Consider the following 24,561-nt stretch of genomic DNA (forward strand, 5'->3'; position numbering starts at 1 on the left):
AGTGTAGTAATATGCAAAAGCATATTCTCCTACGATTTTATGTGTGTGAAAACAAACCAGCAAGAGTTAAAAACACCATGACATGATCTCTGCTTCATACTTGAGAGCTAAGACCCTAGGTTAAAACTAATGAAATGACTCTGTAATGCGCAGCTTTTAAAGACAGATGGACCAGCTACAAACAGTATTCACTGGCAGGAAAAAGGCAGCCACACATTACTGTGTCTAAGAGAGACTTAATTTGATTTATTAAACTAATTATTGACTAAAATGTGTCTCCTGACAGTATATAATGTTGCCTAACAGTGAATGAACAATAACCTTTATCCTATCAGAGGAAGATGACATAAGCTGCTTTTAGTCACTTAAAAGTGAATATGCGATGTGGTGATATGAGTGGTACTGGGTACCTCTGACAGTGACATTCAAACCTTTGTTCTTCACTGCTGTCTGTAGTGTAGGACAAATAAGAGCTAATGGAGGAAGAAGGAGAGAAGGGGCCCCACAGGAGGAAGTGTAGGGGAGATAAGAGAGGGAAATGAGGAAATTGAAGCCCATACTGAATACCATTCATTGTATGCTGTATAACATACAGTATATCATCATAGTGTACAGTCTATGCTGATAGTAAACACGATGGCACAATAATTTCCTGTTTTAGAAAAGAAATGGTGTAATGGGAAATAAGCCAACAAATGGCAATCACACCGCGACTTGTGTATCAACAGCACAATCAACCATTAAGATTTAGTGGACACAATGACAGTTTGAGTATTCTCTGTTGGGACACTTTCCCAGTGTGAAAACGTGTGGCCAAAAAATGACATTTTAGGCATACACATATACTTGTTAGTATGTATACTGACATACATTGGTATGATTGTATAATCCAATCTCAGATTAATGCATCTTTATGATGAATGTAAACTGAAAATCACTAGTAAGGGGTTAAATAATGAGTATGGAATTGAGACACAGTTAAAGAAGCTGGAGAGAGTGGAAAGATGCCTTGGAGGAACAGGGAAAAGGAGGCTCCCTCACATGTTTATGTGGGCATTTATTTATTTATTTATTTGGTAGCAAGAATACAGTTTAATTCAATTTAAATTGTATTGGGTCATATCCTTGCATATATGTATTTAGGTCTAATGTATATATTAAAATCCAATGACACTTTAAGAAAGACAGATAAGAGAATGGGAACTGGAGCCATGATCATACAGAGAAATACATATCAAACAATTAATAAACCATCCATGTTATTTAGTTATCTGTTGTCCCATGTGGGTAAGGTAATACTGTGAGTTTCTCTCTGTGATTTCAGCTGGAATTTGTTTTGCTGCACAATATCCCTCAAACTTGTCAATGATGTCATTATTCTGTTTGGAAGGAGTCATTTATTAATTACATATGATCTCCTCACAAAACCATGTTGGGAGGGTTTCAAAGGAAAAGCAACGCATCAAAACCTGGCTATAGCAAATATTTGGCTTACAGATGGTTAAGATAAAATAATCTAATTTCAGCGTCTGTGTGATGACCAATAAGACAGTTTAGGTCTGTTCTCGAGACTGATTGTTACTGTAGAACAGGACCCAGACCTGCTCCTCCTTTGTGTATGGTTATAGTTTGTTGACATTGTTGCTCTTGCGTTTTTGTTCTCTCCAGCTGGATGGGGACACCATGTTCTTGGGTATGCCAGAAGCAGGCCTTGACTTTCCCTCAGCCAATCAGGTTTGTGTGTGTATTACTTTGTTCATTTGTGTGTGAGAGACATAGACAGAGTGATTGCCCTATGAAGCCGTTCCTCTGACATTTCCTTGTTTCTAATTACATTGAGCTCTTTTCTAAATGGAACTAATTGGTTGTGAACGTGTTGTAACATTTCCCAACAGAATTGGATGTGCTGTATCTTGTCAAAACACTCTTCAAAAGTGGAATTACTGACATGTAAATGTGAAACAATCTGTTGCAAGCATAAACAAATATATGGCAGGTGTGCACAAAATTAGCAAATGAGGATTCTTTTAATTTGCAAGCAATCATCACGTTGATACAGACATGTCAAATCCATTTTCATGCTCACATGATTTTAGCAGGGAATTCTTATATATTGTCCCCTTGCTAATATGGTTAGGGAAGTATAAAGGAACCAAACATGTGATATTTATGAATGGATGTGCTGCTGTTTTGTCCCTGCAAGGAAGAACATTAGTCCATTGGGCGGAATGGTTCCCCAATATCAGTTACAATTTAGCTGTTAATGGGAAAGTCAACCCCAAAATCAAGAATACATATTTTTACTCTTACCTGTAGTGCTGTTTATCAGTCTAGATGGTTTTGATGGGAGTTGCTGAGTGTTGGAAGTATTGGCTGTAGAGATGTCTGCCTTCTCTCCAGTATGATGGAACTAGATGGCACTCGGCTTGTGGTGCTCAAAGCGCCAAAAAACACATTTAAAAATCTCAGCAGCAATGTCTCTTTGCAGAAATCATGACTTGGTTACTCCAGAAAATCCACAGACCTTGTTGTGAGCAGTTTCATGCAGGAACTATTTTCTTTGTACCAAACTATACCTGCTAACTGTATCACTGCATAGAACACACCAACACTATATAGATTGATAAGTAACACTACAGGTTAGAGGAAAAACATGTAGTCTTGATTTTGGGGTGAAATATCCCTTCAATTATGGTGGAAAACTAAAATATACATATATATATATATATATATATGTATATATATATACACATATACATATATACATATATCGTGAGACAGACCGTGTTCTATTTTCTGTCTGTAGACATGAAGTGGTAATCGATATCTGAGGCTTCAAGAAACTACTTCCTATTGTGATTCTACTGTCATAGGCTTTATTGTCCTTGACAGTTGGGAATGCCATTCAAACCCAAAGCTCTGAAGAGCCCCACTTAAATAACAGCAACTACACAGTGTACTGCAGAGCATTATTGGAGAGGCGAGAAAATGTTGCCATTATGCACATGTTGCGATTAATTTACAGCGTAGTGCATTAATGATATTATCTTTCTTTATGATCATTTGATCATGCCCCTCTGTGTCTTTGAGTTCACCTTTAGCTATTTCAGTCTTTGCAGTTATTTCCAGTTGCATCAAATCAACTTTCCTCCCTTCCTGTTCCACAAATCAATATCACTTACTGCAGTCAACCTGAGGCACAGAAAGCATTACAATGAATTTCTATCTCTAAGCTAAATAGAGAACTACTGCAGTACTGTGTAGGATTATTGAGCTCTAAGTGTAGCCTGCCACAGGAGTTACTTATTATATGCAATTCTGGCGTTTAAAGTAGTTCCTTTATTTTATGTTTGCATAACATTAGTTTGCTTTATAAACTGATGATATCTTTTCAGGCAGTTCACTATTATATTTATTTAACAAGCTTGAAAATAATATTCAAGTTCCAAATGATATAAATGAATCTGTCATTGTCAATTACACTTTTAGATTGTGTTGACTGACTTCATATTGTAATACTAGTTCTACTACTACTACTACTACTACTACTACTAATAATAATTATAGCTGCTGCGCAGCGATGGGTCGGGTCCGAATTTAGCAACACAATCTGCCTTTTGCATCAGCTGAGGCTTGAACTCACAACCGCTGAGACTAAGGATCAATTTCTATCTCACTGAGCTAATTAGTCAGTGACAATTCATGTGTAGCTTTACAAATTGACTAAGCCAGACGTGCAGGTTTAGCAGCCGTCCATGCATGGAAAAGTAGATTTCAAACCACTGTAAAAAATTCAGTTATCGAAACAAAAAAAGCATAAGCATTCTAAGCCTCAACTGGATCCTTCACCAGTTGACGCTCGAACACACAATCTCTGGAACCTAAGACGGTCATCTACCGCTCTGAGCTAATTGGCAAGTAGCAACTCAACAGTGGCTTCACAAACTGAGTAAGCCATTCATTGTTGTGTAGGAAAGCAGCCATCCCTGCATGGAAAGGCAGATTTTAAACCATTGAAAAAAAATTCAGTTATTCAGACAAAAATCTGAAAATACACATATTGCATCTAGACAGCATGGAGATGTTGGTAATTTGTTTGTAACAATGATTCATTTGCTCCATAAGTGAAAAACTGATGTTTAAAATTGCCATTTTTACATTGACTCCAATTGTTCACATTATAGCAAAATTCAAAATGCTGTCAAAAATTCAGTTTTTGAGATAAAATTCTGAAATTTGCCACACATCATCTACCATGACTCTAGAATTTTGTCATTTTTTCATGAACATTGAAGATTTATTTAGCGAGAATTTGCATGTATATGTTTACAGTACCATTTACAGTCAAACATTTTGATGCACTGTAGGCTCAATTTTTGATAAATCAAAAATCTGAGAAACAGTTTTTGTAGGACAGTCTGAAGATGCTCTGTAGCAAGTTTGGTGTCAAATGAGCAAAAATTGTGGGAGGAGATAGGTTTAAGAAGTTTTACAGTTTTTGAAAAAAAACAGAGTGATGAACTTCATAAATTTTCTTCAGTTTCTTCAGTGTTGGGGCTACAGTTTGATGAAAGTTGTGAAGTTGTAGCACATATGGTTGATTTGTTATGAATTTTCAAAGTTTTGAACTTTAGATGCTTGCTGTAGCACCACTATCAGGACTATTGGCTTGAGTTTACAGCTGATGATATCTGGCATGAGACTGGACCTTTGTGCAAAGTTTGGTGAGTTTTCACCCATGGGAAGTATGATTTCCTCAGAAGAAGAAAGAAGAAGAAGAAGAATACCTAGGATTACAATAGTGTCCCGGCAGCTTAGCTTCCTGGACCCTAATAAACTTGAATATAGAAACTTATTATAGAACAAATTTCATACAAGAGTTCTACCTTAAAGTGCTTCTCAATAAAGATGCAACACATTAAAACAAAAGCAAAATTAAACAATAGGAAATGCAGTAGATGATAAAAGAAATAAGTGAAGGTAAAAAAAAAAAAAAAAAAAAAAACAGAAACCAATGAGAACCGTAAAAATAATACTGCGAGAGTGTGGAGCAATAAATAAGAGAACGGTATATTCCAGCAGCCCTTCTAATGAATGGTCCATCCCCCAAAATAGAAAATCAAAATGTGGCGGCAGATGTTTTAATTGAGGTGGGCTGCCACAAATGAATGTGTGGGAGACCCTGGCTAACAGCTAATGTTAACTAGCTCTGCTGATTTCAACAAAGATTTGTTGATCACAATGTATCATTGTCAGGGAAAGAATTGAGTGCATCCTCTGATGTGTGGATAATGAGTTTACTGCATTCTTTCTGCAGGCGTCCCGGGGAAGATCGTTGTTCTTCCCAAGCAGGTTTTCTATTGTTTCTAGAACCATAGTAGCCTTGAGCCCTGCTTTTTAGCCTTCACAAAATTGATGTAACGAAACACATTAGCCACTGCCATCGGTGCCTGTCATCTTATTTGCCAGTAGGCCAGTCAGCAAGGTTGGCCAATACCAATGTTCAGCCAATAAATCGGTGCATACATAATGAAAATGTACAGTGCAATACACAATGGATATCCATCAAACTAAGAAAATTAGATGGACTTGCTGAGTATGGTATATGATTGACACATTGGCTAATGTATGTGTTTTATATGTGAATGTTTTTTTTAAGTTAAACAGTTAATTGTAGGATTAGAATATTAATCCATAATCAAAATAATCATTATTTCCATCCTAGCTTGCATGTTATCTGAATGAAAATTGTGAGCTTAATGACTGATGTTTTTTATTGAAGAAATTTCCTTGAAAACATCTAATTTGTCCCAAATTAGTGCTGATTAAGACTCCCGCCCCCTGAGATACTAAACAGGATATGAAGCGTGGAGAATAAATACATGGATGGAAATTTCCACTTGAGAACATCGCATTCATTGCATAAACTGAGATCTAGGTTTACAGGTAGTTCATGGTGTATGTACAGCTGTCGTGTTACGTCACCTCAGTGCGATGACCAACATGTTAAAGATCAGCTGTTTTTAGATCACTAAGCAACAGTCCTGGAACAGCACTATGCAGCAAACTCTGTTTTTTTTATGGCTGTGGGTGTAACTGCATTCACTGTGTAGTTTCTAGAGGCCTAGTGAAGCCTCTAGAGAGTAAGATGTGTGTTTGTTAGTGCAGAATTACCTCACCACCAAGCAAAGCCCATATTAATAAGAAACACCACTGGAAATACATTATTCATAGAGTACAATGTAGAGAATATTGTGTGGTATAGGAATCTATGATTTGATGTTTTATTCATAGTGTTGTGCCATAAGAAGATAGGGAGTGGTGTGTGGAATAAGAATTCATGGCTTTATTATTGAAGTGCATTGCTTCCATAAAGTCAAAGGTTGTTGTGATGGATGTGACCAATATTAGTCCAGTCTGACCCTCACTCTTGTCTTTTTTTTATTCGTCAGTGGAGCAGCAGTGTGATGTAACTGATCTTACCCTGAAACAGGGAGACAGCAGACATTTTCACAGAATGAACAGACATGCAAAGAATCCTATGCAGCATTCAGATGTTGATTTAAAATTCTGATGTCAACATTATGAATGAAGCTTCAAACTCATCAGTGCAGCCCTAGATGTTAGCATGAAAGATAATGTAATCATGCTGAGATGCTCAGAAAGCTAACAATGCTAACATGCAAATGTTTAACATATTTACAGTGTTCATCATACAGGGTTAGCATGTTAGCATGCTAACATTTGCTAAGTGACAGTAACCACAAAGTACAGCTGAGGTTGATGTGAATGTAATTAGTTCTGCAGGTATTTGGTCATAAACCAAAATACTGGAAAAAAACAACATAAAAACAATAAGTTGTGATCCAATGAAGAGTGACGAGCAGCCTCCTCTGGTTATCTTGACATAACCCCGTTTCCAGTCCTTATACTAAGCTAAGCTAGCTAGCTAGCTACTGGCTCCAAGTTCATATTTAATGGACAGCTATGACAGTAGCATTGATCTTGTCATCTTATGCTTGGCACAAAAGCAAATAAGCATGTTTCCCAAATATTGAACTATTCTTTTAATCAATATAATGTCTGCCTGCCCAGCTTTATAGAGCTGATCAGTGGTTGTGGTTGTAGTGTGAGGCTTCCAGGTGTGACTGTGTAGATATTAGTAAATGTGCAGCATGAGAACATGTTAATCATCACACTTCTTCCTGAAGAAAAATATAAACATGAACATGAACTACTCAGCCTAACTAGCCTGTCGGTGCCAGTGTTGTTATGTGTTTTTATGACGTTAATATGTGTCTGTCTTTCTTCGTTCACTGCAGCTGTACAGTACTCGATGTAACCTTTTCTTATCAGGGATTAGCTGTGGAGGGAATGAACAAGCAATTTATTTACAGCCTCTTTCTCTTATCTTTTTCTTTCTCTAAATAGCTCTCACGCTTTCATTTTATTTCTCTTCTTTCTTTCAACTTATTTCAGTTGTAGCTGTTAGTTTGTGTTAAAGTAAAAGCAATATTACTCTGCCACAGAGATAAAATATTTTGACCTGTGTTAGGGAGACTGCATGTGTGTGTGTGTGTGTGTGTGTGTGTGTGTGTGTGTGTGTGAGCGAGGGCTCTTGTGAAATCTTTCCCTCCCTCTCGCTTTGTCCTTGCTCCTCTTCATGACCTTTTCATTTGACCTCTGACCTTTTTCTGGCCTTTGGGTCCATTTGAACCTTTTGTTTGTCTTTGTTATTCTTCTCACAGTTTCGTGTGCCACAGCCCCCTCACCCTCTCAGTAAGGTGACGCCACCCAACCCGCCCTCACAGCACTGGAGGAGGGACACACACATGGCTGACACACATCGTCTGCCTTGGGTAAATACACACAAAACTTACACACGCAAACGCATCATTTTCCAGGCAACACTTGTCTCTCAGGTGATTTTATAACACTGAAACTCACACCTAAAGGCTGAGCTTAAATGGTCACACTACTAGCAAACCAACAGTGTCGGGTTTTTTTGTTTTTTTTTTAAAAAAAGAGCATTGATTAAATGCACCAAAAAGCACGCTCAGCTAATAGCATCCCATTACAGAACAGGACTTGCAGGTCTACTCCAACCTGCACCACCTGCTGCTGAACAGGAAGGAAGATAACAGAGGCAGCAGTTTAGACCTGCAGATGTAAACAAGCTGATATGTACTGTCTATAGGGGATGGCAGTAAAAGCTTCTGCAAATGACATCAGGGACTGTATATAAAGATGGACGACATGGCAGCTTCCCAGAAGTGAGGCCAGAACATCTCAACTGCCCCCTGGTGGCTGTCATAAACCCCGCCCCTTCCATGTTAGTGGATGCAGTTATTTGATGCTATAAAAAATGATGGTTAGACGCAGGGCTTTTTAGGCTTCATCTCGAGACACGATAAATATCTCAGTATTTTTAAAAGGCATTTTTAGCCTTTAATAGATAGGACAGACAAGTGTGAAGGGGGGAGAGAGAGGGAGTCACATGCAGCAAAGGGCCACAGGCTGGAGTCGAACCCGGGCCGCTGCGGCAACAGCCTTGTACATGGGGCGCCTGCTCTTCCACTAAGCCACCGACTCCCCAATAATGAGATTTTTTATCAGTAATCATCAATACCGTGGATATAACAGCTAAGTGAGTTAAGAAAGCAATAAAACAAAAGCTTTGGCAAGTTGATAAATTTACATCACTTTAAAATTAGGTAAAAAACACCACTTATGCCACATCATGATACAAAGATATCCAAAATCAAATATGATGAATGATATATAGTCTCATCGCTCGATAACGATATGATGTCTACATATTGCCTAGCCCTAGTGAGACGTCATGTGCGACAGCTGTTAGTGTCAATCACTGTGCTAGCAAACAATGGCTCTGCTTACAGTTGAGTTGGATGTGTGTATGGGCAGGACCCTGAATCAAAATGACATCACCAGTGCAGGATGGCAAGATGGCCGTATCTGGGATATTTTGGTGCTTTTTTTTGTTGTTGTTTGTTTGTTTGTTTGTTTTAATAGTGGGAGGAAGTGGAGATGCATTGTCCATCTTCACATACAGTCTATGGTTGACACTGCTTCAAGAAGTGTTACAACTGCATTTTTGTTTTGTTTTTTAAGCTGCTAATTAAGTGTGTGTTCACACTGCTCTTAATGTCATCATGTGTCCTCTGTTTGATTACTTCAAGAGGCAAGGAAGGCAGACAAGACAAGATTTGATTTGTCCAAAGAAAAAATAAATGTGAGAGTAATCCCATATGAGAGTTAAAATTAGTTTTTGAATGTGAACAACTGTGATTGCACCGGTGATTGACTCTGTTCCAGGTTGGCAAATTTCATGAAGCTCCAACAGTAACAAATCTGTTTTCTCTTCTTTGCCTTTCTTCTCTTTAAAGAGCAGCTTTTTATTTTAGTTGGCCCTAACTGTCACTTTGACTGGTTAAAATGACAAATGTTGCCTATCAGCTGTAATTAACATTAATTCAGTAACAAACTTGTTGATGGGCCAAAATGAAACTTGGCTGTTGATGGGTTTAAGTGCTCTCTGCAAGATTGTTTGTAAGGTAGTAAAAAAAAAAAAAAAGCATCACTCTGTAACACCACTGTACAATCACAAGTGGACAGAGTGTTTCTGTAGGCCCAACAACTCTTACACACTGATACAGCTTTTTTCCAACAGATTCCTTCACGTCAATTTTCAAAAATTGCATTCTTCCAAAAAAAAACTATGCTTAATGTCAAAAAATATACACTTATCAAGTACAAGTGAACCAAGGCCTTCAGGACCTCGGGAGAATTAAGGTGAAATGAGAAGCCTGCACCTGTTATTTCATTGAGTCAGATGCATATGTAATCAACATTTAGGTAAATATAAGTGTCAGATCAGACTCAGAATTAGAGACACCCAACATTAAAGGATTTGGATCGGGAACAGGGCTCAAAAAACTTGATGGAGACATCCTTAGTGTGTCTACTTCCTGAGTTTATTGACAAGGACAAGATTGGTCGTATCTAATTTGCATGAAATTTAACATTTCTCAACTTCTGGATAGCACCATGTGACAACTTTTGAGTCTTAAATAGCAGAGGGCAGGACTAGGAGGTTATTTGGAAACTACACTTTGAATGAATGACAGCTTGTCGTGCATCAAGTGCTTGAGTCTGTATGTGTGAATGCAAGACTACTGTCCTTTCCTGTAAGCGGGGCTGACATGAGTAACTGTAGCCTGCCATGTAGTCTGAGCGAATTTGTGAGTTACCAGTCAGTTCTTTGACCGTTACATAAGTATCTGAAAATGTTGTGGCAAACGGCCATTTCTTGTGTGATTTTATGGTTATGCCATGAACTTATTACTGAACCCAGCTGTGTTGTGCGTAGCCAGCTTGAACTGACATGCCATCTTGCTAAACATTCTGCGTTGTGTGTTGTGTAGGAGAATGAGTCAGACAACAAATTCTTGCCAGCTGGAGGGGATTTATTTTGTGCATAACACTCAAAATCATCAGTACAGCAACTACTTGTTCTGTGCTTAAACATTCACACCTCTCCCCAGCGTAGCCTTTAGCGGACTGAATGTATAATTTTATGCTGATCGTATAGTGACAGTTACAATTGCATTGGCATCTACTTAGCATTTTAAAATAATGAGGACAGCAACTTCCTGTTCTGTGCTTAAACATACACACCTTTAAGAAGAGAGGGAGACAACAGGGACCGCATAATAAACTATCTTCTCCCTGCATTACCTTACTCTGGGATTGGCTAAATTTGTTCTTTATGTAAGTATTGCACTTGACAAAAGTGCTTTTACACAGTGAAATAAAGTATAGTATAAAACTAGAGGTTGTAATGTGTAACCTACACAAAGCACAATTTGAACCTTTGCATTGCGTTTTAACCATGTTTAACACATTATCAACAGAGAAACCATATAATCTTACCTCTCCTCGGGATAGCCTCCAGTGAGCTGAGAAGAGAAGCGTGAATCTACAGGAGGTGATGACATCACAGTGTCGAAAACATTTAACAAAATAAAAGCTCCTCAAAACAAATGTACACATAATCAACAATATATGAAAGAAGTACAAAAAAATGAACAAATTAATTTTTTGATAAAATATAACCTTGCTAAATTAACACACAGGTTACATCTTTGTAGTGCACATTTAAGAAAAAGAAGAAACCCAAGTATAAATCCCAGTTATCATTCACATGAAATATGTGCTGTGCTGCTTGATCATTATTTCTCCAAACTTGTGCATACTCAGCTCTCATATAGGAGCCATTTTACTGGTATCACAACAGGCCTCACAACATAGCATGTTGTGGATTAAATATCTGTCTGAGTGGTGATACATGTAGCCACCAAAATGGTTGGAGGGAATCCCCCAACTTGCACCACACTTGCATACAAAACACACACACACATGCATACACATTATTATTACAGTATTATGCAAACAAATGAAGAAAACTTGATGTTTTATATTCTCTGCTGCCCTTCTGTCCATTAAAATGCATGTCATCTATCTCTGTCTTTGTCTCTCAAACAAACACACACACACACACACACCCTCTATCAGACAGTATTATTTGATTCAGAGAACAATGATGAAAATGGAATGAGGAACATGTAGATCAGGCATTCATCAAACACATACTGTACCTTCTGTATGAGTGTGTCTATGTGTGTGTGTTTATATGCAGCACTCAAAGGATACATTTGTGATAATTCAGTCTGTCTGTTTCTTTGGCTTATCAGCATTTACAATCTATTTAAAATGTCCGCTTCTCAGAAGATAGGCTATACTGATGAATAAAGAGGAACGATTTACATCATCAGTGCAGCTGTTTAAGTAGACAGACACTACTCAAATCATCAGATCCACAACTACTGTATGGGGATAAAGAACCTCCAGGGCTGATACATGAAATCAGGGTGAAAATGCCAAAAACTGCAGGTCCTGTAATGGCCACTTGAGGCTGGCTCTAGGAGCCAGTCATTCCGCAAAGACGTTAAAATGCCCAACTTCACAGCCAAAATAAACATGTTTACAGCCAGGTACAAAAAAGTTTTGGTCTTAATAGCGTATTTCCCATTCATGACAACTGTACGTGGGATGAATTGTTATATAACTCACCAATTTACATTTTATTAAGGCTTAAAGTTACGCATAATTAAGGTTGTGGTCCCTGTGACTGATAGGCTGTCTGCAAGGTGTCACCACGGGCTGTGAGTCAGATCCACCCCCCGCTCCTTCACAACTCCACCCTCTCATCCAATTTGGTCACTTCTGGCTCCAAATAAAACAAGATGGCTACGGCTGAAATGCCAAACTCGAAGCTTTAAAATGGGAGCCTACAAACCAATTGGTCGAGGTAGCTTTGTCCATTATTTTATACAGTCTACGGTAGATAGTAGTGGTGTAATGGTACACAAAAGTCATGGTTTGGGTCATACTCTGGTTTAGGGGGGAGTTCAGTGCAGTGCAAAAACCCCTAATGCATGAGGATCTGCATTTGACTGCTGTCAATTTGGTAATTTTCATTTTTTATTATAAAAATGTATTATTATTTAAACCCGTATGTAGTACACTGTACGAATTCTGGTGTCAAATTTGCGCTCACATGCCAATCAGCTCGTCATGCTATCCTCAGCAAAAGTTGCTAATGGTTGCAGCTAGCAGTTTCAGGGTGGAACTTGTACCTATGAACTTTGGTTCCACATAATGTGCATTAACTTACATACCATGTAGCTGCGTGCACCCTGCTGTAATCCCCGTACAGTGATGGTTTAGTATGAATGCACAAACCATTACAGACCCAGTAGAACAGCAACACAATAAAACAGACACAGATGGAAGAGAATACAGCATGCAGAGAATGTGGCCCAGGTGTCCTTGTTATCTTGTTATACAAAACAAAAAATTGCAGATGCAGGTAAGAAAAAAAGAATTTGTCCAGAACATACAAATATACCAGCTATCCTCATTACAAGTCAGTGTCAACAGATTGACAAACATCGGGGCGTCGGTGGCTTAGTGGTAGAGCAGGCACCCCATGTACAAGGCTGTTGCCGCAGCGGCCCGGGTTCGAATCCAGCCCTAAAAAATATCTTTTTAAAAAAAACAAAAGAAAACAGATTGACAAACATCATGTACATACTGTAAATATACCCAGAAAATGTACTGTTTCATCTTATAAACACAGAGATGTATTTATATTTCAGAGAATTCTAATCTGATTGAATAACTTTTAGATATCTATACATATCAATTACCTTCTCCTCCTAGACACATTTAATCACTATTATTTCATAGAAACTGATGTTGATGGTCACACATTAATTTCCAACAAACCTGTGTGCTTTTTCATATTGTAAGACACGGAGGTGTGAGAAGTGTGTAATGTGAACATAACATGTGTGAAAAGACTTAATCCTGACTACATTAGTTTCCCCAGAAGCTCCCAGTGCACAGGGAACAGGCTATTGTACTGACATGAATGGAAGAGCAGAGTGAGAGAGAGAGAGAGAGAGAGAGAGAGAGAGAGAGAGAGAGAGAGAAGAGTAATTTATTCAGAACTTGAAGAAATGATAGAGAGAGTAGATGAGGGAGGAAGAGAGAGAAGACAAACAGTGTAATTTATGCAGAGCTCAGAGCTCCAGCAGGACACTGTGTCTAAGAAACAGACTGTTGGACTTGTTGGTTTGTCAGAACCTGATAAACACAGTGTTGGATACACATGACAACGTGGTCAGCCTCAAAAACTCATGTAGTAGAAGTTAGTGGTCAAACACATGAGGATTCACTTTTTGAAACTAACTGACATGATGGATGTCTCTAAATGGAAATTTATTTATTATATTCATGATTGCAGAATATGGCTAAAGTACTTCAGTGACTGAACAAGAATTAAAAAAAGTCATTTACACCTGACCTTTAGTAATATATGACACAATAATATTGTCATATGTAGTACTTATAAAGTACATACATTTGCTTTTAATGATCAGATAATAGTTGGATAACTGCACATTTTAGAATGGTCTTTTATTGTAACCAGCCCAAGGCACACCTTTGTAGTTATGATGGTGTGTAATCAGCATCTTGATATCCCACACCTGTTAGGTGGCTGGATTATTCTGGAAAATGACAAGTGCTCGCTAACGTGGTTTTTAAACAATTTGCGACCAAAATTAGAAAGAAATAAGTCTTTGATCTTGAACTTAAACCTGTGAAAAATGGGAGCAAAAGCAAACGTTTTGAGTTTTGTTCAGCGTACAATCTATCTGTAAATCTATTCATGTTGGGACCTTCAAGTGTCACATTGCCTAAAATCATTGCATTTGCAATCTTCAAAATGTGTGGCAGTATCATAAAATATGCTGGTGGCATACTCATTGTGATGTGAGCCTTGGAACCTTTGTCGCATGTAATTCCCCCCCAACTCCCTCTCCTCTCACTCCTGTTTCTACACTGCCATTTGTCAAATGGTGGTGAAAATGCAAAAACAATGAAAAACAATCTTAAGAAGGTGATGTATGAGCCTAAAGGATCAGTCAACACAAGGCAAGCAACTCTAGCATTAGCAGCTAATGCTACTTCCAACTGGCTGCTAGCCCAAAGCCCCAGGGGAACAGCACTGGGTTTTCAAGCCAATTTGACACAGTGGCCAAACAACCTGCAAGTCTGTCACATGATGCCATGGGGCCCAAAAAGACTTTTCCCATTGACTTACATATATTATGAGAGAGATGTCTGTCAGCATCCCCCCCCCCCCGTGTGTCGATCTGATCATTCTGTGTCACCTTTCTAAATTCTGAGGTTACAGGTCTGTAAACACAGCCCAGGCCAAAGTCTTGGTGAGTTCTTTTCTCCCTCAGCAACACTTTGTGGATTTTGAGTCACTGCAGAGGCAAGTGAATGCAAACTTTTAGACCCGGCACAATGAACACTTAATTTAATTTTCAGTTCTGCTGCTTCATCTGTCCCCATAGTACGCTCTGCGCTCCGAGTGTGGTGCAATAAATAATCAAACAGTATACATGTATATTCCAATAGCGCTTGGTCCCGCTCCAAAAATAGAAAATCAATACCTGGCGTTAGATGTTGTTATTGTGGTGGGCTACCAGAAATAAATGAATGTGTAGGAAACCCTGCTGTTGGTTTGAGTCTGCACGAGAGATTTGTTGACTTAAAGCAAAACAGAGAATATCACCAGAGTTATCCTTAAACTTAAGAACACGTGAATGTAAATGTGACTAAAAATTTGTATTAAAGTGAAACATGCACACAGGAGACGTCTTGTGCTGATATCTCACACACCAAATTCATTCCACCATTCCAAGCACTGGCGCTCTTGGTCTCCTTCCAGGTATGGCTTTTCACATAACCTCTAAAGGAAAGAAACATTTCCAGTTTGCCCATGTCAGGTGTCAGGTGCATTATTGAATGTTTGCCTGGTTTGATCCTGGTGAGTCAACAATAGAAAAGGAGATAATGGGAGTTCTTTTTCGTTTTTGGAATGAAAGGTGTGATAATATTCCATGTTGCACATTCCTATTTTCCTTTTTCCTCCATCTTATTTTAAAGTGGTGAAACTATGACCTCAAATGGTGGTTTGCCACAGTGGCTGATAATTATATAGTGAGCGTAAACATCACATAACTCCACACCTAACTGATCACTCAGCTCACAAGTCACGCAACTCATAACTCGACACTGCATATGGGTTTGAGATAGAGTAGAAAAGAGTGAGAGAATGAGAGAGTGGGAGAGAGATGAAAGAGAAATGGGATGATGAGAGTAGAAGAGAGAGGGCAAAAGAGGGGTGGAAGGAGAAGGATGGTGAGAGATGAAGAGCACAGGAGTACGAAAGGGAGAGACTGGTGTGGCTAGCCGAGCAGAAAAGGCTGTCAGTCTCTATAAAAGATCTCCTCTGTCAGATTAGTATGAGAGGGCTTCTCTAACACTGCCTCTCTCTCTTTCTTTTCACCCTCGTATCTCTCACTCTTCTCTTGCATGATTCTCTCACTCCATTTCCCTCCTCATGTCTCCCTCTCATTTGTCTTTGCTCTCAGAATAATTCATTATCATATACGGTGCTGCTACTGGTTTTCTTTTGGTATGTCAGATTAGCACTTGATGTATTTTTACACACAAAGATCTGCCTGTGCGTATTCTCTCAGGCAAAGGAGGCTTGTACATCTAAATTACTGTGTTGTTCTGTTGCTGAATGAGTGAGTTTTTTTTCTCAAGGCTTGGGATATCATTAGTGCTAATTAGTCTGTGATAGGAGCTCTGACTGAGGAGGAATGACTACATGACACAACACAGAGATGTAGTTCAGACTGGATAAAGTATACTGGGTTAATGGTGATGGGCACTTTCACATCTCTTCCATTTATTATGTCTGACAGTAATGTCTCATGACACTTTGGTCTCTTATAGTCCCCTATGTAATTCTTATTGATTTTCTCCAAGTTGTCACTCTGCTGAGGGCAACATTGCCCATCCAGCCAAGCCGTATCACAATATGTCAGCCTCCCCAAACTTGACTTTGTCCCGCATCCGTAAAGAATGGAATTTAATACTGGTGTTTTTAATCATATTTTCTTTCTGTCTCTCTTTAGTCCTACTCAGTGGGTGGTTTGGGTGACGAGGACTTCAACATCCCGCCCATCACTCCCCCCACCCTGCCAGACCACATGCTACCCCCCCATCTCCCCCACGATTCCCGCTCTGGACCGTACCACCCTCTGGACCCCCCCTCCAGCTCAGCTCCACACCACCCCTACCAGCTGCAGGGCATGGATCTGCCTGGCATGCCTGGGAACCAAGATGGAACAGCTATGTTGAACCAAGATGGTGGCACGTTCAGTCCAGATAGTGGCCCAATGACCAGTACACTGTCTGTGGTGAGTGCCAAACATAAATAATTACACATATTAATGATAAGTTTGCTTTAGTAATGAATGATTTGGTATTAAGTAAAATTTGGAAGTTGGATTTATATACATGACATTAGAAAACATGACCTTTTGTCTGTTAAACCACTACATGAGTGAGTGCAATTAAAATTTAAGGATATTTCACTCCAGAATCAAAAATACATATTTGTCTCTCTTAACTAAGGGTTGCAACAGTATGAGATTTTCATAGTATGATAACTGTCTCTGAAAATATTGCAGTGTCATGGTATTACAGAATTATTATTACTATCAGTTACAGTGACCCTTAAAGGAATGAACACAGAAGGTTTTTACCTGGGTTGAACAAATGTTTTATTGCTACAAATGAAACCTGAAATCATTCTTTTTAATGGAAGTATGTGTAAACAGTCTCTCTTTTGAAAATAACTAAAGGTGAAGGTGAGATTCTCCATCCAGTTGCATTTTATTAATACCGCAGATAAGCAAATGAACACAGTATGATAACCGTCAGTTTGCATATCACAGTATAACTTGAAACCAGTATACTGCTGCAACCCTAACCTGTAGTGCTATTTATTAACCAAGATAGTTTTGGTGTGAGTTACTGAGTGTTGGAGATATTGGCCGTAGAGATGTCTGTCTTCTCTCCAGTATAACGTAACTAGATGGCACTAAGCTTGTAGTGCTCACAGCACCAAAAAATACATTTAAAAAACTTTACAGCAATGTCTCTTTCCATAAATCATGACCTGGCTACTCAAGATAATCCACAGACCTTGTTGTGAGCAGTGTCATGTAGGAACTCTTTTCTTTGTACTGAACTATACCCGCCAATCGAATCACCGCACAGAATAAAGTGTACTACTCATTGACGAGAAACTTGTGACAGTGCGAGATGTAAACATGAATGGCATCCTGCGGATGAGCTGTAAGGTTAACCAGCTTGGTGATGTTTGGTGAGCTAGCAGTAGATGCATGCTTCCTTCTGCGTGGTTATACGGTTCACGTGTGTAGTGGGTGTATATTTTCTCGTACGTCAATGAAAAGTCCAGTCATAATGTGCAGTATATGCACTGGAGGTTTGAAGTTTCCACATCACACTTGTGCAAGTTGCACATACATTATTCAGTGAAGGTCAAACATCTAAGTGAAGGGACAATAATTAGTAAAAAAACAGTTGAGTGGAGGGGGGCTTCAAAAGACAGAGAGAAAGACTCAGTCAGTCTGTGCATGTCCACACAGTCCTTCAGAGAAATACATGAAATCTCTGTTTAACTGACAGACATGGGTGTGTGGAAGCTTAAAAATTCTACATAATACAAAACATCCCTCTCAACTTTGTAGTATGAATTTATCATTTAATTAAACATTTTGAATCCATAAAAAATGTTTAAATGCACAAAACTTTTGACATAGCAACAGGTTTTGCATGGTGACAAGTTCATTTATGTCTTATTACGATATGTGAAAACTTACTTTCATTGGATGAAGGTTTTTTTCACATTTATTCGAAAGAAATGTTTATAAATTGTAGCTTAGATGAGAGACAGGCGGTGAGAATGCACTTTGACAGGTGATGAACCATTGTAATGTAAATGTTCTCTAAAATTAAGATTGCTTAATTTTTTGTTTAGCGGGAACAGCAAGTTAGTCAGTGGGCAGTAAAGTTATTTTGTATATAACCTTTCAAATTCAAAGAGACAAATCAAAGTGCTTAGGTAAAGAAGAAAAACATAAGAACAACAGTTGAAAAAAGACAGTGAGGAGTAAAATAAAATTTAAATAGAAAGAAAAAACAAGATACGATTGCACAAAAAGAACAGTAAAGAGATATGGTATTAGTGCAGTTAGAGGTTGGTGTGGGGAGAAAATATATTTTTACATGCATTACGAAGCAGGTGTAAATGAGTTGGCATTAGTACACTAATGTCAAAAATGTATTTTCTAAATGCTAGTTAATAACAAGATGTTGACGGAACAAAAAAGGTGGAACTCAATAACCTTAAGGGTGGGGGTCATGGCAGAAGCAGTAGAAACTAAAGTTAACAGAGTAGAGCAGTGATCTGCAGAAACATTAACAATAATTATATGTATATATACATATATATATATATATATATATATATATATATATATATACATATATATATATACATATACAACAGTTAAGTTCCTTAAATAGAAAGGCAGCAAACCATGTATCTTAATTGCCTGTTATGTTTCATATTGTACTTTATTGTAATAAGGACACCAGCGAATGGTTTGGCACACAGTATACTGGAGCAAGAGACTGAAAAGTTTGCCCCCCTTTTCTATTCATTAAATCAGGAATCAATTTTGAGCCAAAGAATCAGAGTTGAATCGTGAGGTTACAAAGATTCTCAGCCCTAGTTAGAGGGCAGTAATTAGATGTCTCAGATTTAAGAAAGGAAATAATTGTGGAAGAGAAATTAATCAAGGACACAGAAGAACAGATTGTTAAGTATATTTGGCTGGTGGAATTTCAAATGGAGTATTCCGTCATGGATTTGTCAGTTGTGTGTGGTTGTCCTCAAGCTTCTTGTTTTTCAATAACACCCTTTTTCACACATTAACTGGGAGTTGCCCAGATAACAGCCCCACCATCACAGGTCACAGATCAGCTGAAGGATGATAGTGAAATATCAAAACTGCCAGAGGCAGTCTGTTAGGAAATATTTGGTTTGTTAGGAACATACTGTCCATACGGATCATAGACAGCGGAGAGGTGCATGATGTTGTAGGAGTGATTTCAGACATTTCTATGAAGGTTTAGATTACTGTAAAAACCTTTCACTAATGAAACCATTGAAGCTGAGATGAATTCAAACTGACCAGCTGATGCTCCCTAACAGTCACCACTTTGAACACTCACCTTGGATGATGCTCGATACTCAAAAGACATATTTTAGGATGGACTATCACTTTGTATCTTGCTCAGAGATACTTTGACTTTACCTAATGGAAGAAAGCTGAGGATCTCAGTGAGTCTTAAGATTTGAACTGACAGCCAGCTGATATATTTTAACTATATTCTTTCATATTTTGTTCAGTTTAACTGTGTGGAATGGGATATTGCCTGGGGCAGTGTTATTTGAATCGTGGCAGCTGGTCGATGTGACATTTTTCTTCATATTTTAAGTCTCCATTTCACAGTAAAGTGAAAATCTTGCTTTTAGCTGTGACATTCAGATGTGGCTGACTGTCATACAGTAAAGAAATGAAAGTTTCACCTTCACAGACCCGGAGTTACCTCAACTGTCATAGAAACGGAGTGTTCAGCGGGGTGACAGAGGTATACATGTGTCAGTATCTGTAATAAAGATTTCTCCCATTTTATTAAGAATGAAACTTGTCACCTCCCACTCTTGATCTTTCAATCTTTCTGTCTGTTGTCTCCATCTCCATATTAAATCTGCCTGCTATAATATGAAGTGTCAATTTGAAACCTCATGATGAAGCTCTCAACCCTGAATGTGGCTGAATTAGAATGATTATAAAACACCATAAAAGAGACTGTTTTCAATAACTTAATTAAATCCAGATATATTTTTTCTCTTTTTCTTTGATTGTGACTAACCTGTGTGTTAACTGTGTGACAGTGGAGGTAATTATTTCAGTGGCCTGAAGGGAAGGTCTTATTTTCCATCTCAGTCTGTCTCAGTCCTACCTTTTCCCTCTCTCGCCATCTCTCCACCTTGCTTTTATATTCTCATACTAACATTCATTTACTGCCAGTCCATGAATGATGGTTGCCTAGCAACCGTGCTTGGCTCAGCCTAATCGGGGTGGGTGGGGGGCTAAAAAGATTCAAGTCAATGTGTGTGTGCATTATTCCAAGAAGAGGCAAGACTACTCAGTTGCAGTTAATACTAAGAGAGACTTTTTTATTTTGGCTTCCATCTGAATGAAGGTTAATGTCTAAAATGACACATTTAGAGAACTCCATTTTGTGCTTTTGGTGATTTTGTCCTTACCTGGTTCACAGTCATAATCATTGATGATTACATTAAACTATAGGCAGTGACAGTTTTTCTTTGTCTGTCATGTACTGATGTTACATGTAACGATGTAACAAGAAGTTTCCTGGTTTATGGGATTAACTTACTAACACTCAGTTCTTCTGTTTGAAACAAACAGAAGAACTGAGTGTTAGAAGTTTTCATGAGCAGTGGTATGGATGGATGAACAAAGGAAAGAGCACAGCCCTACAGAAATGCAAAATTCATTGTTAAAAATGCAAGGACAAATACATTACAGTATGGTTTCGCAATATGACTGTTTACTGTGAGACTGGTGTCAGAGATTTTTCTATATCTTGTAGACCAAGTTTACTATCGCTTTAATATCTCTAGTTTTATTAGGCTATTGTTGGCAGTATAGCAAATCACAGAGGTGCTTTATGGAAATATTGCCATCTGTGTCAATGTGATGAAGGATCTTAATATTACAGGTATTTCATTTGATAGATTAGCTACCAACAGACATTCCAGTTCCAGGGCTATGGAATATTAAATAAACCATATTTTCTCACTACATCTTAGTCTCTCTTACCCTCACGTGTACATAAATGACCTTATACACCTTTTTTAAAAATACAAAAATGTGAAATTATCGGTTATGGTATTGGTTGGAAAAATCCATATCGGTGCGTCCCTAATTTTAACTTTAGTTGAGTGAACACAGCAATAAGTAAAGTTATTGCAGCAATAACTACAATTAAACAAGAACAAGAGTAAGCACTCTTAGTTAGTTTGCTCAGGCTCAGTCACGAAGGACATTTCCCCAATGCTCACCCAGTGTCTGCCCCAGGCCCAGCTGGTACCTGCTCAGTGCTGCTGCACAAAAGGAGAGGGGGAGACTTAGCAGAGGAGCTGTGGACTGTTGTTATTCTGCGCAGCATGCATGTGAATAAAATATAATATAATTAAATACGTTTCTTGCTTTTACCCTGATGGTGTGAATAAATTCGTTGCTAAACTGTTCTCCGGTTCAAATCCAATGTTCATTGTTATTTTGCCACTGATTGGCTGAAGGAGTCTGTCTGTCAAGGCAAGTACTTCCTCTCACTGAACGTGTTTGGGGCGGCAGCAGGGCCAGACTGATACAGAATGTTGAGCTCAAGTCACCAAGATGGTCTTACCAGGTCTCACAAGAGCTGGCACGATATCAGATTGTCACTACACAATTATTGTAGCCGAAAGAGTTCACAATAAAGATTTTTTTGCGATACCTATAAACCTGGAAGAAAAAAGAAGTAATAATAATGCTTTAGTCAAACCCATTTTTAACTCTGTTTATTGTTTTTTCAGCACACAAAATATGAGTGTAGGGAGAGAGAGTCTATAACCATTACTGTACAATATTGTACAAAGGGATAGTTAAAAGGCAAGCAGATAGTGTCAGGGGAGGGAGACAAAGTGACAAAGGAAAGAAACGGAAAAGTTTTAAAAGGTTTAGGATTATTGACACAGTATTTTTTTATACATGTATTACTGACATGATATCAATATTTCATGTTTAAATATCACAGTTAAAGTTAATACCGGCATATCGTGACACCCCTATTCTGAACACACTCTGATTTTTCTTTTTTTTAGTGTAATATCTGTCAAATTAGTCAACCATAAAACAACTCAACTTAAAGTCACCATCCTAATTAGAGCTGCAATAACAAATCTATCAGTGGAAAATTAGTTAACAACTATTTTGATAATCCATTAATGGTTTAAATAGTTTTTTCAGCAAAAATGACAAGTATTTGCTGCTTTTCTTGGTTTTACATTACAGGACATAGAGATGGCTGTTCTGCCCTTTAAGCCTTGACTAGCCATATAGTTTTGCAATGTATCAATGTTTGAATACTGATTTTAGTTTTAGAAAATATACATATGTAGTTTCTTATGATCAGCAAAATTCTCACATAGACATAAAGACATACACACACACACACACACACACACACACACACAAACACACACAAAATGCAAACGCTTATTTTCCAGAAATAAAAAAATAAATTAAAAAGAAGCAATAACTGATTCAGATTTGTACTGCTGTACTTTTCATATTGAAATCTTGTCATCAACCACACCTATGTGAAGATGTGAGAGTTCTGTTTGTAGCCAAAGCTTTTTCCCTTCTTGTGACATGAGTCACTCAATACTCACCCTGATTTTGTCAGGGGTTCCCCCTCTGTTCGGCCATTGCTACAAACATTTGTCTGACTCCCCCCCTAATTCCATTTGTAATATTATTAGTTCCAGAAGTTGAAAACCTTTGCTAAGTTTTATTGGCACGTTCTTTCCATTCTTTCCATTTGTTACTCCGTATTTTTCTTTAGTGCATTTTAATTTTGTTAAGTCAACAATTTTTAGTATCAATCTGACATTCTAAGCCAGGCAGTTTTATCATAAAATACATACAATCATATTAATAATACAACATGTAATGTCAAAAACATTTTTCCAAATTTTTTTTAGTAAAAAGGAAAAAAAAGTTTTGAAGTATTTTTCTTAGTTAACATTGCATCATCAACAGCTGAGCTTGATCCTCAGGTCGTCAAACAGTTCCTATTTAAACAGTTTAATCTAAACAAGACAAGCTGTCGTAGAAATTTGACAAGGAGTAGAAGCTCTTTGGAAAATTGTGACGGTACTAATATGACATTTATTGCAGTCCCAACCCAACCAATGCCGAACCACAACTGTTATTTTTCAGCCTTTCAACCTGCATGTACGTCAGTCTGAAACTTCTTCCCGTGTTAGACAAATGTCACTCAGTGTTCTATCTGAATACCACAGGACTATTCAGAAGCTGCTGCCAGTAACAGAGTTCAGAGTTCAGGTAATATGTTCCCAAGATGGGCAAAGCGCACCAGACCACATCCGCTATTATTCGATGCTTACTAAGAGGAAACTCTAAATACACATCATCAAGCGAGTCCCGTCTTCATGTTTGTCATAATAGGTGTCAAAGTTCCCATGCTGACGGTGTAAGCAAACATTTTTGTTTAGCTTTTGTTTTCCTGAGAAATGGATAGAATATCACTGTTGACTGACTCACTATGAGACAGCTCATATTTTGGTAATGCCAGTTAAGACTGAACTATTCTACACAGGGGATGACAGAAGGGACTCATAAAAAGGAAAGATCAAACACCAAAATATGCCATGAAGTAACATTCTCCTATTTGGCCAACGCTACGTTAAACTTTACACATAAATAGCTGCTTGCTTTGTGGCAGAGAAGCTGCTTTATGTTAACAAGCATTTTGATGTGACATTAAAATGTGACATAAATGAACATTTTGTATAAGATGCCATTCACTTTGTTTGATTGTATACGGAATAATTCAGGCATATTGACATTTTATTCATATGAGATTTATCATTACCTCAATGGTTACATTTACATGTGCACCAGTATTCCACTGTTATTCCGAATGTGTCAATATTCTGAATTTATAAACATCATATTCCATTTGGGTTTTAGGAGAATTCTTTTGCCTGTTTACAGTCGGCTCTTTGCATTGCACACAAACCAACTAGCCAACAGTTTGCAAGGCTGGGATAGAGATGCCCAAAAAAAAAAAAAG

General features: G+C 38.0%; 1 protein-coding gene across 4 annotated transcripts in view; it reads left to right on the forward strand.

Annotated features, from left to right (window-relative positions):
* Window positions 1-24,561, forward strand: part of tox (thymocyte selection-associated high mobility group box) — a 72,459-nt gene that overhangs the window by 23,438 nt on the left and 24,460 nt on the right. For 3 of the 4 annotated variants that reach the window (XM_033651308.2, XM_033651309.2, XM_078172913.1), the window contains 3 exons: window positions 1,669-1,734; window positions 7,749-7,859; window positions 16,647-16,931. In XM_033651308.2, coding sequence (XP_033507199.1) covers window positions 1,669-1,734; window positions 7,749-7,859; window positions 16,647-16,931 — 462 coding nt within the window. The remainder of the gene's footprint in view (window positions 1-1,668; window positions 1,735-7,748; window positions 7,860-16,646; window positions 16,932-24,561) is intronic. The other variant, XM_033651310.2, reaches the window with a different exon arrangement.

Source organism: Epinephelus lanceolatus, chromosome 12 (genome assembly GCF_041903045.1).
Source record: "Epinephelus lanceolatus isolate andai-2023 chromosome 12, ASM4190304v1, whole genome shotgun sequence".
NCBI lineage: Eukaryota > Metazoa > Chordata > Actinopteri > Perciformes > Serranidae > Epinephelus > Epinephelus lanceolatus.